At 48.9% G+C, this 16,680-nt stretch overlaps 1 protein-coding gene across 3 annotated transcripts in view; it reads left to right on the top strand.

The window, feature by feature from the left end:
• Positions 1-16,680, top strand: part of TMEM120B (transmembrane protein 120B) — a 46,002-nt gene that overhangs the window by 21,404 nt on the left and 7,918 nt on the right. For all 3 annotated transcript variants that reach the window (XM_059875937.1, XM_059875936.1, NM_001101908.2), the window contains 4 exon segments: positions 1,550-1,666; positions 5,052-5,111; positions 5,706-5,801; positions 8,906-8,995. In XM_059875937.1, coding sequence (XP_059731920.1) covers positions 1,550-1,666; positions 5,052-5,111; positions 5,706-5,801; positions 8,906-8,995 — 363 coding nt within the window.

Here is a 16,680-nt window from a genome sequence, read left to right as displayed (position 1 = left end):
TCAGAGGTAAAGAATCTTCCTGCAGTTCAGGAGACCTGGGTTGGGAAAATCTCCTGGAAAAGGAAATGGCAACCCATTCCAGTATTCTTGCCTGGAGAATTTCATGGACATCCGAGCCTGGCAGGCAAGCCCATGGGGTTGCAAAGAGTTGGATACGACTGAGTGATAACACTTTATAAGACTTGGTCCTATGCTCAGTTAGTTTATGGACCTGGGGGATGGGATAGCTCTACTTGAACTACTTGGGAGGGGGAAGAGGATGAGGCATAGTTCCCACAGGAAAGTTGTTATGAGAAGTCCTGTCAGGCAGGCAAATAGCCAGTATCCTTCTCTCAGGCAAAGGGAGTTCACCCCACCAGGTCTCTGGTGTAGGGGGTGAGAGGTCCGGCATGCCTGGTGGGGATATACTTGAACTTACGACCTAGTTCCTTTCCTAAGGCCAGGATCACCTGTTCACTTCCTAGTCCCATGTCTTTATGGTTTGGAAAGTGCTGTCATTCCCTGCAAGTGAAGGAGTCCAGTGAATGCTGTGACCCCCTAGGAAGACAGGTAAACAGGATCTGAGTGCCTTGTCCCTGGTCGCTTAGTTGGGCCTCCATTCCAGTTTATGATTCCTGGGCGATTCTTCCCTTCCCCAATGGAAAATTTGGGAGGATGGTTACTGATTATACCCCTAATCTTGACTGACCATTTCGGACATGGAGGCCCATTAGTCATGTGAAGAGTGTGGATGGTTCCACATAATGACATCACCACTCTTGGAAAAACATATCTCACTGATGGTAGGACTCCAGTCTTTTATCTGTCTAGGGTTTTTCATTCCTGGCACTCTTGATACTTCTTTGTTCCTGTGCATTGTAGGATGTTGGGCAGCATCCCTGGCCTCTACCCACGAGATGCCAGTAGAACTCTCTACTCCTGTCTTGACAACCCAGAATGTTCCCAGACAGTGTCTTCATGGTTTGGGAGAACTCCCATCCCAAGTTTCCCCAGTTGAGAACCATTGGGTTGGAAGGTTGACTCGTGAGCAAGGTTCCCAAGGACCCCTGCTATTCTTCTGAGTATCTATGACTTGTTTTTCTAGTTTTGAAATTAAATCTCACCAAAGAACAACAATCAGACCTTGGTTGGTTGACTGCTAATACTTTCAAAACTCTTCCTGTCTGCACTCTCGTAACCTTAAGGTTATTCCTATAGAATAGCGTGGAGGGTGGTATTGCCGGCCAATATCCCTGGAGCTGGTACTATGTGTCAAGTATTCTAAATGTTTACACTGCATTTACTTACTGTGTCCTCACAATGATATCGTTTGCAAGGTAGGTCTGATGTTATCCCTGTTTTTGAGGTATGGAAAAGAAAGCAGAGAGGTTAGTTAAAGGACGTTTCCCAAGGCTGGCAGGGAGCCAGCATCAAACCCAGAGAGTACAGCTGGAGAGCTGAGGTTGCCAGAAGCATTGAGATGGAAAGATGGGGTGCAGTGCCTAGAGCTTCTGGTTTCTTCATCCAGTCTGTATAACGCTTGTCTCACCCCCCACACCTCTGACCTCAGGTACAAGCGCCATGCCAGTCGGGAGGAGGCAGAGCTCGTTCAGCAGATGGGCGCCAACATCAAGGAGCGGCAGAATGTCTTCTTTGACATGGAGGCCTACTTGCCCAAGAAGAATGGGTAGGAGCTGGGGACCTGCCCTCACACTCCCAACACCGTGTGCAGATGCCCAGGCCTGGAGCACCTGGTCTGCGTGCCTCTGACCTCCCTGCTGGGGGTTGAGGAGGAAACAAGGGCAGGAAAGAGAAGGAAGCTTCCTTACATGACCCTCCATGAACCCAGGAGGGGACCTCAGCCCCTCCGTGTAGCAGTAACATTCCTGGAAGGGCTTTTTCAAGGAACCAGACAAAGGATCTGGTTCCCAGCCTCTGCCATCTGCCTGATGTCACCTGGGGTCAGGAGGAAACATGTTCTTTCAAGAGAACAAACATCCATTGAGGGCCCCTGTATGCCTGGCATTGTGCAGGGGGGCTCTCTTGACGTCAGTCATTTCACCCTCTACAACCCGGTGAGTGAGATCCAGGAATCTCTGTTCTAAAGGTTCAGAGAAGTGGCTTTAGGAAGTATCTTGCCCAGGGGGCTCAGACTGGCTTAGGCTGAACCAGGATGTGAACACTGGACATTCTGACTCTGATGTTTGTGTTCTTTCCGTTTTCCTCCTTCAGAGAAGTCCCATCTCCTTCCTCAAGTGACATCTCTGCCACCTTGCAAAGAGGGATCCTTATAGCATTGTATCATGACTTGATGTGGGTGGCTAAATGCATGTCCCAGGAAGAACCCTGACTTTCTTCCCGGTTTGACCCAGCCCTGAGTCAGAGCCTTCTACCAGAGGCCTTCCTCTTGTCTTCTCCTTTTTGGCTGTGTTTGGTTAAAAACTCCATGCTTTGGGTGGTGATAACTTTCTACAGAATGAAACAGCGTGATCTTCTTTTAAAGTCAGATTCACTCTCCTAGCTCCAGTCTCCCTAGTCCTCTGTCCAGCTTACATTAGTTAGGAATCCTTGGAATACAAATAACAGAAAACCCAACTCAAAGTTGCTTAATTAATAATAGGGCATTTATTGACACATTTAACTAAAAAGTCCAGGTGTAGCTCTAGGTAGGACTGCTGCTGCTGCTGCTGCTGCTAAGTCGCTTCAGTCGTGGCCGACTCTGTGCGACCCCATAGACAGCAGCCCAACAGGCTCTGCCCTTCCTGGGATTCTCCAGGCAAGAACACTGGAGTGGGTTGCCATTTCCTTCTCTAATGCATGAAAAATGAAAAGTGAAAGTGAAGTCGCTCAGTCATGTCTGACTCTATGCGACCCCGTAGACAGCAGCCTGCCAGGCTCCTCTGTCCATGGGATTTTCCAGGCAAGAATACTGGAGTGGGTTGCCATTGCCTTCTCTGTAGGTAGGACTGGATACTATTAAACTGTGTCCCTATTTATTTATTTATTTTTTACTCTGTTTTGCAGTGTGTGAATTTTATTCTCAGGCAGGCTTCCTCCACAAGCTGGCCCCAGCAGCTCTGGGTTTGCTTTCTACCTGCTTAGCAAATCCAGTACAGAAAGCCTCTTTGTTCTGTAGGAGTTCTGGGAAAAGTCCTCTTATTGATTCTCATTGGCCTAGATAGTGTTCCATGATCATGATTGACCCAATCAGGAGGTTGCACCGCTTTGACTCGGGGAACCTGGGTCATGTGCCTTACCCTAGAGCCTAGGGGGAAAGGTGATTCTCTGAAGGGAAATTATACTGCCCTTCCAGGAGGTAGGGACTATATGCTAGGTGAGAAAAATAGATGGTTTTCTGACACCTCTGCTCTAGATGCACAAGACTGGAAATCTACCTAGATTTTGCCCATAGCTGGAAGAAGGCTTTTCTGTTCCCTTTTCTCCTCTCAAACTTCTGTGTATCCTTCAAAGCCCAGTTCACATGTTACTCCCTCAGTGAAGTCTTTCTAAACCCCTCTCTCCCTCTGTGGAATTAACTTGTCTTCCCCTGAGATCTCCTAACCCTTTATTTTCACCTTTATTAATTAGCATGTTAGGGGCTTCCCAGGTGGCTCAGTGGTAAAGAATCCACCTGCTCAGTGGTAAAGAATCCTGCCAGTGCAGGACCAGCAGGAGACACTGGGTTGGAAGGATCCCCTGGAAAAGGAAATGGCTCCCTACTCCAGTATTCTTGCCTGGGAAACCCCACAGGCAGAGAAGCCTTGGGGGGCTACAGTCCATGGGGTTGCAAAGAGTCGGACGTGACTGAGCATGCATGTACATAACATGTTAGAGTACAGGCTGTTGTAACAGAAGCATCATGGCACAGTGGCTCAAACATGCGAGGCTTTTGTCTCTCATACACAACAGTTCAGAGGTGAGTGGGCCAAGAATGTTGGGCTCCTAAGGTCACCTAGGAACTTGGTCCTTGCTGCTTACTTACTACTCACCACTTCTTTAGGAGTTATTCTCATCTGCATGGCCAACGCTGGGTCACACCATTGCATTCTCAGCAAGCAGGAAAGAGTCAGGCTGTGGAGGGCAATCAGATCCCTTTTTACAAAAATGTTTGCCATTTCCTCGTGAAGCCAAACACATACATATCATACGACCCAGAAATTCCACTCCTGGGTGTATATACACTCAGTGGAAATGAGTGCTGAACGTTCACAACAAGGAAGCCAGACATAAAAGGCCACATATCACAGGAGCCTGTTTACATGAAATGTCAAGAATAGACAAATCCACAGAAACAGAAAGTAGATTAGTGGTTGCCAGGGGCTGAAGGAGTGAATGCTAGTGGGTAAGGACTTTCTTCTTGGGGTGTTGAAATTTCATGTTCTGGGATTAGGTGACACTGATGTTTGCACACTGTTGTAAATATACTTGAAACCATTAAATTGTATAATTTGTTTTTAATGTAAACATTTTTTATGAGCTCACATTATTTTATTTATTTTTTAGATGAGGTAGACATAGCAATTTGATATTTCTGTACAGTACAAAATAATCACCACTAAGCTGTATGCTTATTTTTTATTTTATTTTTTAAAAATATTTAGCTGCAAGGGAGGCTGGGAAACATGGTTGTAAGCCAGCTAAAATGGGGAGAGATGGGTTAATCATGACAGTCCTGACAGTTGCCATGTTCTCTAGTTAATCATTTTCATTCTCATATGATGTGAGAACTTTACCGTTGAGCTTAGCACCTCGTTTTCTAATATCTGGTGCTCAGTGCCATGCTTATTGTGCGTGCGTGCTCAGTCGCTCAGTCATGTCTGACTCTGTAGCCCAACACGCTCCTCTGTCCATGGGATTTCCCAGGCAAGAATACTGGAGTAGATGGCCATTGCCTCTTCCAGGGGATCTTCCTGACCCAGGGATTGAGCCCACGTTTCTTGTATTGACATCGGGTTCTTGACCACTGGGCCACCTGGGAAGCCCTTGCCATGCTTATTAAGTTTGCATATTTTTGGCTGGGGCCCACTCCTGGGGTTGTTGGCGCGGTGGCCCTCACAGGTCTTTCCTTTCAGGCTCTACTTGAATCTGGTTCTCGGTAATGTGAATGTGACCCTTCTTAGCAACCAGGCCAAGTGAGTATCCCAGGCACCCCTCCACCTGACTTTATGGAATCCTGGCATTTTGCTCTTTCAGCTCAAGAGAGATGGGACCAAGCTAGTTTTTGCATTAAAAAAAAATGTTCACAGCTGGGACGCTGGCTTTTGGTCTTTCCGACAGTCTCTTCCTTAGTATGTAGACCACCTGGGGGAGGTTTCCTTCCTTCCTTCACAGAGTCAGTATGTGGTGTGGACTGGACTGCCAGCTTCCCATGAGAAATGGGCCCCCTGTCGCATTCCATGCCTTATCACACACATTCCTCCTGGGACGTAGGCAGTCCTGGCTACCCCAAATGTATCCCATTTCCAGGGAAAATGGAGCTGTGGCTTTTCCACTACTGTAGGTAGTTGAGGAGGAGACCCTATCTCAGCTCCCTGCCCATCACGGGCTCAAAACCTTAAACCCAGGAGTCCAGGGACAAAGGAAACTTTGCACACTGGCCCTCTTTCCCTATCAATCATCACCATTAATTCGAAATCTCTCCCTTAGTTTGATCTAGCAGGCCAGGGATCTGGTGGGGTGATGGATTATAGTGATGTGACCTTTCCTGGGGGTGTCTGTCACTGCAGATTTGCCTACAAGGATGAGTATGAGAAGTTCAAGCTCTACCTGACCATCATCCTGCTCCTGGGTGCTGTGGCATGTCGATTTTTCCTTCACTACAGGTGATGGGGTGTGTTGGTGTGTGTGCAGGGGTGAGGGAGGAGGGCCATCAGAGAAGGATCCAGGGTTTCTCTTGCATCTCCTCGTTTGGTGTGATAAGGTATAGGGTAGAGAATGACCATTTCTTACAGGAAATAGTTCTGTCTGCCTTACAGCCATCCAACAAATATCTACTGAATGGTTGCTAAAGAGGCCTTATAACGTAGTAGTTAAGAAAGAGCCCAGTGTGGTCCATCCATACAATGCAATATTATTTGGCCACAAAAAGAACTGAAGTACTGACACGTGCTATAACATGGATGAAGCCTGAAAACGTGGTGCTGAGTGAAAGAGCCCAGAGGCAGAAGGCCACTCACTGTGTGCTCCCATTCATATAAAATGTCCAGAACAGGCAGACTCTAGAGACAGAAAACAGATCAGTGGTTGCCAGGGGGTGGTGAGGAGGCAAATAGGGAGTGACTGCTAAGGGCCACAGGATTTTTTTTTTTTTTTGGAGTGGTGAGAATGTTCTGGAATTAGATAGTGATGATGGATGCACAACTCAGTGAATATACTGAAAACACACTGGCTTGTATCCTTGAAAAGGGTGAATTTTATGGTATGTGAATTGTATCTCAGTTACAGAAATAAAGGTGGTAGCAGGTAGGATGGGGAGCAAAAAAGAGGAAGGAAGGAAGGAAAGAAAAAGAGATAGACCACAGACTTCTTGGGTTTGAATCCTGCCTTCGAGACCTACTGGCTGTCAGATGGGCAGGTTGCCTCTGGGTGCCTCAGTCTCCCTCGCTGTAAAATGAGGGTGACACCAGACCCTGCCTCACTGGGTGGTTGTGACAGCTGAGTGCATTAACACTGCACGTGGCTGTGCCCAGCGCCTGGCACCCAGTGGCACGGTCGAGAGGGTCAGCTGCTTCATTTGAGTGGGACAAGGGAGGTGAGCCAAAGCCACGATCCCCCAGGGGGTTTTGTTTCCCCCTGCTCTGGCCCCGGGTTTCCTGCCCTGAGGGGAGGCAGCCAAGTGTGGCTTGGGCATTTGGCCCACGTGTCAAGGGTTTATTTCCTGGCAGGAGCTTGGCTGGGAGTCCAGTTGCTGGGCTGCCCACTTGAGTGTCCAAACAAAGGTTCTTTCAGGCCCTGAGCCCGTGCCTGCCTGCTGCCATGGGCCAGGGCAGCTTCCCTGGAGGGCAGAGGGTGCTCATGTCAGTCATACCCACTCACGTGCCCCCAGAAAGGGGGCAGAAGTTCTTGACGTGCAACCAGATTTCCTGGTGCTCGGACTTCTGGGGCCCTCAGAGGACAAACCTGTGGTGTGCGGTTGAGTGCTGAGGCTCACTGAGGGCCTGGCATCACCGTGTCTCCCATCCCTTTCTGTATTCATTCCCTGGGGCTGTCGTAACAAGGCACCACAAGCTGGGTGGCTTAGAACAACAGAAGTGTATTTTCTCATAGTTGTGGAGGCCAGAAATCTGAAATCAAGGTTGGAATCATGGTTGGCAGGACCACACTCACTCTAAAGACTAGAGGAGGAGCCTTCCTTGCCTCTCCCAGCCGCTGGTAGTGGCTGGCCATCCTTGGCATTCCCTTGGCTTAAGGCTGTTTCACTCTAGTCTGTCGTTATGGCCCTCTGCCCTGCGGCCCTGTATCTCTCTCCTGGTCTTCTTATAGGGAGACCCTAACCCATTATCTCCTCATCTTCACTAATTATATTTACAAAGACCCTGTTTCCAAATCAAGTTATATTCTGAGGTTCTGGATGGATTTGAATTTGAGCAGGGGGGAACGCTGTTTAGCTGACTACACCTTCAATGGCTTAAAAAAGGCCGAGAGCGGGGAGCTGGATGGGCAGCACATCTCTGAACCTCAGTTTCCTTATCTGTAAAATGGGAAGTTGTTGTTCAGTCGCTAAGTCATGTCCGACCCTTTGAGACCCTGTGGACTGCAGCACGCCAGGCTTCCTTGCCCTTTACTATCTCTTGGAGTTTGCTCAAACTCATGTCCATTGCATCAGTGATGCCATCCAACCATCTCATCCTCTGATGCCCCCTTCTCCTTTTGCCCTCAGTCTTTCCCAGCTCCATTGCTCAAACTCATGTCCATTGAGTCAGTGATGGCATCCAACCATCTCATCCTCTGACACCCCCTTCTCCTCTTGCCCTCAATCTTTCCCAGCATCAGGATGTTTTCCAATGAGTCAGCTCTTCACATCAGGTGGCCAAAGTATTGGAGTTTCAGCATCAGTCCTTCCAATGAATATTCAGGGTTGGTTTCCTTTAGGAGTGACTGGTTTGATCTCAAGGGACTCTCAAGAGTCTTCACCAGCACCAAAATTCAAAAGCATCAATTCTTCGGTGCTCAGCCTTCTTTATGGTCCAACTCTCACATCTGAACATGACTACTGGAAAAACCATAGCTTTGACTAGACGGACTTTTGTTGGCAAAGTGACGTCTCTGCTTTTTAATACACTGTCTAGGTTTGTCATAGCTTTTCTTCCAAGGAGCAAGCGTCTTTGAATTTCAGAAATGGGAAATAATACTGTCTTTGTTTGGGTTTCCCCAGAAGAAATCCCCCAAGAAAAGCATTTGAGTGCCAATAATTTATTCAGGAGGTGATCCCAGGAAACACTGGTCGGGGAATGGAAGTGAGACAAGTAGGGTTATCCTGTGGGAACCTGGAGTTCAGTGCTGCTGGGGAGTAGGGGGCAGCAAAGGACGGGCTGCAGTTATTCCCCCTTGAGGGAGTGGGTGGTATTTATCCTCCAACTGCTGTCTGCTGTCAGTTAAGGGAGGCTTGACTCTCCGAGTATTGCAACCTGTAGCATTTATGCTGTAATTGTCTACAAAATGAAAAATGGAACAATGTAAGTGAGCATAATAGGTACAATTATCCATTTCCACAGACAAATTTAGTTATTACCAGCACTCAGGAAGGCACATTTCCGTATATTGAACTTTCAAGGCCCTACTCAGGTGCCATCCCTTCTTTGGGGACTTCCTTGTCCTGGTTTGCTGTTCAGTTGTGCGTGTGCCGGGGGTGGAGATGGGGCGGGGGGACACCTGTCCCTGGTTTCTCATGTCTGTACCCCTCCCTGGGGCTGTTTCTCTATGCCAGGGTGACAGATGAAGTCTTTAACTTCCTGCTCGTATGGTATTACTGCACCCTGACAATTCGGGAGAGCATTCTTATCAGCAACGGCTCGAGGTAACAGGGGGCCCAGCTTTGCAGGGTGGTGTGGGGGAGCCAGAGGGAAATCTGTCATGGAGGTGAGAGCTATCACCCTCGCCTTGCACCCCCTTCCTCCGTGTGGGGTGGGGGTATTCATGACTGTTGAGAACCAGGGAGGAGGAAAACGGTGTCTGTTGCTGCAGCTTCACTTGCAATGGTCAGTCTCTTGCTTACAAGAAACCCTAACTCAAATAAATGAGTTTAGCACAATAGGAAATTTATTTTCTCACATCAAGGAGTGGGTCCATTAGTGCTGAGTTCAGGTAAGGCTTAATCCAGGCGTTCAGACAGTGTCATCAGGACCCAGTTTCTATCTCTCAACCATACCTTCTACTGTGTTCTTTTGGTCTCGGGTTCCAGGTAGGAGCACCCAGCAGCTCCAGGCTCACATCTTCATTTCTAGCATTCCCAGCAAAATAAGGCACATTCCTGTCTCCCAGGAGTCTCACTGGCTCCTGTTGGCACTCACTGATTATCTCTGAGCCAGTCGCTGTGGCCAGAGACTACACTGCTGTGATTGGCTGGTTGTGAGCCTTGTGCCCACCCCCAGGGCTGTCAACCAGCACCTCAAAGCTGAGTGTCAGGAGAGGAATGATTCCCTGGAGGAAAGTGAATGGTCACCAGAAGGTTGAATGGATTCTGGTGAGAAAAGTGGAAGGTCCCCGAGAGAGAGATTAGAGTATCAGGACTGAGTTAAGACCCACGACTTGCCACTTGTAGGTCCCATTTCCCATAGGTCTGATGCCTTTCGAGGGTGTCCATTTGAACCCCTGCATACCATTCTTGGCCCTGTTTTTCCTGAAACAAAAAGTAACAACCTCTCAACCCTCCCCACTTCCTTCTTCCTGGAGGCTGGTAAGGAACGGCCAGGAGCTGTGTATTTAAGATTGGGGTGTTTGCCAAACCCCCAAATAATTTGCTGCCTTCTCACTTCTCTGCCAGTGGTCTCTCATGGCATATCCCTGCCCCGCCGGGCCTTACCCTGACCATAGAGCTGAGAGGTAAGGACCAGGGGAAAAGAGCTATTCTTAGGTATGCAGCCCTGTAGCATGTAGCCCTTTAGAAAAGATCAGTGTTTCTCAAACTGCGCTCATCCTTTGCCATGTCCAGCATCACCTGGATGATAGTTTTTTCACAATTTAAATCCACCGTCTTTCTGTTTCTCTTTTTAATTAAATAAATGTGAATTTATTTTAAAAGGAAACTTTTATTTTACCACCATACGTGGAAAACCAGCATCAATTGCAGGAAAGAGGAAATAGTGTAAAAATAGAATTTCATTTTCATTGTCTAATTTATTGAAGTCAATGATTCCTGCTTCCTGAAGGCTCTGAGCCTGAGGCTTGCTATCTCTCTTTCTTGTGTGTACATGTGTTAAAAGGGAGATGAGCAGATCTTTATGTATGTATGTATGTATGTGTTAATTGCTCGGTCGTGTCCAACTCTTTGTGACCCCATGGACTACAGCCCACCAGGCTCCTCTGTCATGGCATTCTCCAGGCAAGAATACTGGAGTGGGTTGCCATTCCCTTCTCCAGGGAATCTTCCCAATCCAGGGATTGAACCTGGGTCTCCTGCATTGCAGGCAGATTCTTTACCATCTGAGCCACCTGGGAAGCCCAAGAACAGGGGATTTTGTAAATTAAAGATGTCCTGGCATTTAACCTAGACTGTCTCCCTGACTTAATCGGGAGAATGGAAAGAACAGGACTGATGACTTCTCACCACATGATTCAGTATCATCTAGTGTTACACTCAGATACCATCTAAAACTTGATGGTACATGCCCCATGCTTTGGGAAACACTGAAGTTGAAAATCCTACCAAATCAATAACATTTGTAGTTTTCCTTAATTTTAGAGATTGTATCTTCCTGCTTTGGGGCATGGTTGGAGGGGACCCAGGGTAGTACATAGTGGAGAAATGGGCCCAGGGCAATGGGCCAACCTTTCTTGTTACTAATTCTCTTCATGCTCCCCTGGGCTTGGTGTTGGGAGTTTCCTCCTCCTGATGGACTCATATTAAGAATGTTCAGGGGCATGCTACATCTCTAACAGTCACTAACACTTTAATAAGAGTTACTCTTGTCCCTTTTTTCTTGTATGACAGACTGTGGGTGGGGGGGTTCCCTGAGAGAAGGGAACAGGTCTGAGTCGAGGTCCCTGTAAGTGTGGAGCATACCCAGAAAACAGGGAGGAGGACTAAAGGGGGAAAGTAGGGTTCCAGAGCCACCTCACTTGCCTGACACCTTAGTGGGGCCTTCTCTGGGGCCTCCCTAGGGCTTGTGCTCTGATGGGACAACAAGAAGGGCTGTCACTGAGCTGGTAATGCAAAGCTTTGTGTGTGGTCCAATCTGTCCCCGACCTGCCATTTGTTACACATTTATTTTATGTATTTTACATTTTATTTTATTTTGCTGTGCCACGCAGCATGTGGGATCTTAGTTCCTTGACCAGGGATCAAACCTGTGCCCCCTGCAGTGAAAGTGCGGAGTCCTAACCACTGGACCACCAGGAAGTCCGCATTACACTTTCATGAGCAACTTCTAAGTACCAGACACTGAGTAGGGAGGGACTCCAAGATAGGTCCCACGTGGAGCCTTTTGGGAGCACTCATAGGGGTTCTTTAGAAGACCATTCATGGCAAATATGCTTCAGGAAGGTCAAGTTGCTTCAGGAATCACACTCCCCTAGGCCTGCCTCCCCAGTCTGGCCTTCGGCACAGATTCGGATGTGTTGGTGGTGGGGACCGTGGGATGAGCGGGGTGGGCCTGTATGGATGTCTTATTTTCTGGAATGACTACGGGAGTTGTGGTCAACTTGTGGGAGAGGGAGGCATGGCAGGTGGACCAAAGTTGGGTGATTAAAACTTGTGACTCGTCCTCAACGTCTGTTGAATAGTTAGCCTCCATCCTCCCCCTCTCCTTCTCAGAGCGGATTTTTCTCCTGAGGGTGGGCACAGGAGATGCCTGTGAGGTTTCCCCTCACACTTGGCCCTTATTAGGGAATAGCTAAGAAACCAGTTCAAGAACGCTCAGTGAGGAGGAGGCAGGGGTCCAGTTTGGGATGAAGGCTGCCTTTCTCTGAAGTGTCCCACGGCCAGCTCTGGAGCTCACAGTGGGTACCCAGTGAGTGCCCCAGAGTCTGTGTAGAAATGAACTGAACCCAAGCTCTGTAGTGAAGGAAGTTCGTTGGGGTCATCTTGGTGTTGGAGAGACAGCTGAACCTGAGCCAGATAGACTTCCTGGAGGCTTGCTGCCCAGTTTTGGTCTGATTGAACCTCTTTTATCCTGTTTCCAGTTGCATCCAAGACCTGAATTAGGGGTGTGTTGGGGGGAAGCAAGCTTTGAGAGGTGGGTGTGTAGGGGAACGCCCGCATCATGGGATGGAGCCACCCGTGGTTTGTGTCTGATGTTTCCCATGTGAGATGTAGCTCCTTAGCTTAGAGCCATAAGTAAGTCAGCTTCCCTTCCAGATTTTGCAAATGATGGAAAACCACCTGATAGGAGTAAACATGAAAGGGTATTTATTGGAGCATATAAATAGTTCAGGGGGGTCCAGAGCGCTCAAACAATGTTAATTTAACCGGCCTCCTCCTCCTCCCTTTTCCTTTCCTGCTACCTCCTGCCCTGGCTCCCAGCAGCCCAGACCAGCACCCACAGGGATCAGCAATCCCAGAGGAAAGAGCATCTTTCCTCTACTGGTCCAGGGGCAGTAGGGTCTTGAGACAGACTTCTAATTGGCCAGACTCAGGTCACATGCTCATCCCTGAACCAATCACTGTGCTGGAGTGATTTAGCATCTCCATTGGCTGACTCTGGGTCATGTGCCCAGTTATCTTCGCTCCACCACCCAGACTGTGGCGGTGAGGTAGTTCCCCCAAGGAAAGACAAAGGGGAGAAGTGGAACAGGGAGTGATTAACAGACAGACAAAACAGCAGATGTCCTCTGCAGTAGTTCCGGGATAGAATGAATAATGAATCAGAAATCACGTTGCCTTTCCTGGCAAGCCAGCCCACCAGTGCCCAGAACGAATGGGTTTTTGTAAGGGCCTTTCCTAGGATACAGAGGGGTGGGGTGGCAGAGGAGAGAGGGAGCCTTGGTGTAGAAGCCATTCCCTGAGTCATGCCCCGATGACCTGAAGCTCAAAGCCAGAGAGAGCCAGGGGTTGACTAGTGACTGGTGCCTGGATCTTACGCTAAGGTGTCCTGAAGGGAGCTCTCCAGGCACAATCCCCAGATATCAGAACATGCTGTTCCTACTACATTCAGCTATGCAGTGTGCCGGCCTTCCTGGAGTACCTACTGTCTGCTCATTTAAAAGGCCACAAGCTCCTGCAGGCTTCGTTTCTGGGGCAAAACGGACCCTAGAGATAGACTGCTGAAGGGTGAAGGTGTCTTTCTGGAGCGGTACAAATGTGCTAAAACTGACTTTGGTCATGTTTGCACAACTTTGTGAGTACACTGACATGTATACTTTAAATGGGTGGATTGTACGGTATCTGACTGACATCACAATAAAACTTACATAAATACACACACACACACTGGTGCGTGTGGAGCACCAGTTCAGAGCCCTGGGGTATGCAGACGGACAATGGGGCTGGCGAATGCACACTGGGAAAGAGGACATTTTTAGCCTCTCCCAGTGCCACTGAGCTGTGTTTATTGGTGGCGTCTGTCAGCGCTGGGCTGTGGGCACAGTGAACTGTGAAATTAGAAGCTGCTGCTCAGCCAGGCTTGCTGCTGAGAGCCTGTGTCTGGCTCCGGCCCTTCCTGGACAGGGAGTGGGTATTTCTCTGGGGACCTTTGGTAGGTAGGACAGAGAACGGGGGCTTGCCAGGCCTCCAGGGCTTGCAGAGATGTGTTGGTTGCTCTTCAAGATGAAGGTCTAAGGATGGGGCCAGTTATCTTTTCAGTCAGAAACCAAGGTTCTTCAGAGACACTGACAGGCAGGGCAGGGACACAGGGAAGGGAGATTGGGAACCAGGAAGTGGACAGATGTCCCATCCTGTCCTGTGAACTCATGTGGCACCTGCGTCAGTCTCCTGTCCAGTCTGTCCTGGTGGCATCTATACCAGCTGCACTTCTTGAATATCACTTTTTTCATTTCAGAATTTATTGAGTACCTACTGTTTACCAGGTGCTGTTAGTGCTAGGAATAAAAAGCCTCCTAAAACCTTGTTTCTCCTCATAACCACTCAAGCATCCACAGGCTGTTGCCCAAACACCTAGTTTATGACCAGACTTTTTTTGTGGCTGTATCGTGTGGCACATGGGATCTTAATTCCTGACCAGGGATTAAACCCGCAGTCCCTGCGTTGGAAGTGTGGAGTCTTAACCCCTAGGCTGCTAGGGAAGTCTCTTTCATTTATTTTCTTTCTTTCTCTTCCTTTCTCCTTTCTCCTTCCCTTCCTTCCTTCCTTCCCAGAACTACTGAAGGGCTTCCCAGATGGCTCAGTGGTAAAGAATCTGCCTGCCAGTGCAGGACACACAAGAGATAAGGATTCAGTCCCTGGGTCGGGAAGACCCCCTGGAGAAGGAAATGGCAACCCACTCCAGTACTCTTGCCTGGGAAATCCCATGGACAGAGGAGCCTGGTGGGCTACAGTTCATGGGGTCACAGAGATTCAGACGGGACCAAGTGACTGAGCACACACACACTCATTGAAGGGCTGCGAAGAGAAGAGAGGAGTAAGATGCTGTGCCTACCCTTACAATGTTTATGTCCAGGTTGGAAGATCTTAAGACAACTCAAATCCACTTATTAGGACAGTGCAAACGAAAACCTCAACGACACACTGATTTTCACATAATAAGATTGGGAGAAATTTTAAAATTAGGTATTCCGTGTTGCTGAGGGTTTGGGGAACTCGATATTCTCTACTGCTGATGGGAGGGTAAATTGGGAATTGCTGTTTTGGAAGGTAATTTGAGAAATTACCACGCACGCGCCCTCTGAGCTAGCCATCCTGCATACTTACTTCCTGGTAGCCGCCGTGGAGAAATGCCGTCAGGACACAGGGGACTTCCACAGGATGTATGGCAACATGAAGGGTGACTGTGACAGTTCGGGAATGGCTGAGTAGACTACGGCAGAGCAGACACATCCTGAAATGCCGTGTCACGTTTAAGAAGTCGGTGGCAGGTCTGTAGATACAGGCCTGGAGTCAAGACAAGGAAGCAAGTCGCAGGATGATTTTAGTTAAAGTCTAAAAAAAAAATTTTTTTTTTAATTTAATAAAAGGGACTTCTTGGAACTTTCCTGACAAAGACAGCATACTCCCAATGCAGGGGGCCCAGGTTTGATCCTGGTCAGGGAACTAGATCCCACATGCCACAGCTAAGGTCCGATGCAGTGGAATAAATAAATTTTAAAAGAGGGGGCTTCCTTGTGGTCCAGTGGTTAAGACTCTGAGCATGCAATATAGGGGAACAGGGATTTGATCCCTGGTCGGGGGACTAAGGTCCCACATGCTACACGGCTCGGCCCAAAACAATTTAAAGAAAGAAAAAAACATCTAATCCATCAGCTCATCCCCTAAACCAGCAGATCCTCAGGTGCCTCCATTTGGAGCCCATCTCCCCACTTGGCCCCCTCTCCAGTTATCTCCCAAGAGAGTGTTCTGGAAAGACGAAGGTTAACTTCTTCTCCCACATGGGTGCTTCCCGTGTCCCAGTCCCTGGTATCCCAGGGTGCATTTGGCAAAGCAGATTGCTGCCTCCTCATGTTCTGATCACTGAGCTCCTGGAGGAGGCCTGGGGAGGCCAGCAGAGGCCTGAGACACACTCTGGGACCTTGAAGAATAAAGACTGCCTGTGACACTGGAGAGGGGGTGACAGCCAGGCTCCCTGCCCCTCTTTGGAGTGATAGCCCTGAGCCAGGGGAGCGCTGGGTTCTTCTTATTTATTTGGCTGCCCTGGGTCTTAGTTGCAGCCCGTGGGATCTTCAGGCTTCATTTTGCCATGGGGCATCTTTAGTTGCAGCAGGAAAACTCAGCTGCACCACGTGGGATCTAGTTCCCCGACCAAGGATCCAACAGGAGCCCCCGGCTTTGGGAGCGAGGAATCGGCCATGGGACCACTAGGGAAGTCCCAGGGCTGGATTCTGACTGCGGGGTCCCGGCAGCTTGTGAACTGGATGAGTGAAGTCCAGGGCTGGGCGAGGGCCTGCTGTAGACAGAGGAGCAGATGAGCCTGGGGCCTGGGGCCCCCGGAGAGCAGCTGTGTCTGGGATGGAGTGAGGCACTTTGTGTACAGTCTGTCGTTCCTCTGCGAATGTGGGGTTAACAGCTAGCTACAGCTCTGTGTAAACGTGTGTGAGTGTTCTGTGTTTATTCAGCATGCTCGTTGAGCACCTGCTCTAAGCCAGGTGTCACGATACAGATGAACAGACAGTATCTCTGCTCTTTTGAGTGGGGAAGAGGGTTCAGAAACAAATGAGGAAAGAATGATAATTTTAGGTAGTGATAAGCACCGTGAAGAAAATGAAGCAGGGTAACTTGATCCAGAGTGGGGCTGTCTAGCTGTTGCAGATAAGGGGGTCAGGGAAGGCCTCTTGGAGGAGGTGACAGTTGGTCCGCAAACTTGAATTTGGACCAGGAGCCAGGCCGGCCAAGATCTTGGAGCAGAGAGAATGGCAAGTTTGAAGACCCCGTTAGTC

The sequence above is a fragment of the Bos taurus genome, chromosome 17 (assembly GCF_002263795.3).
Source record: "Bos taurus isolate L1 Dominette 01449 registration number 42190680 breed Hereford chromosome 17, ARS-UCD2.0, whole genome shotgun sequence".
Taxonomy (NCBI): domain Eukaryota; kingdom Metazoa; phylum Chordata; class Mammalia; order Artiodactyla; family Bovidae; genus Bos; species Bos taurus.
The sequence above is the reverse complement of the archived record's forward strand: the minus strand, read 5'-3'. Positions and strand labels throughout refer to the sequence as shown.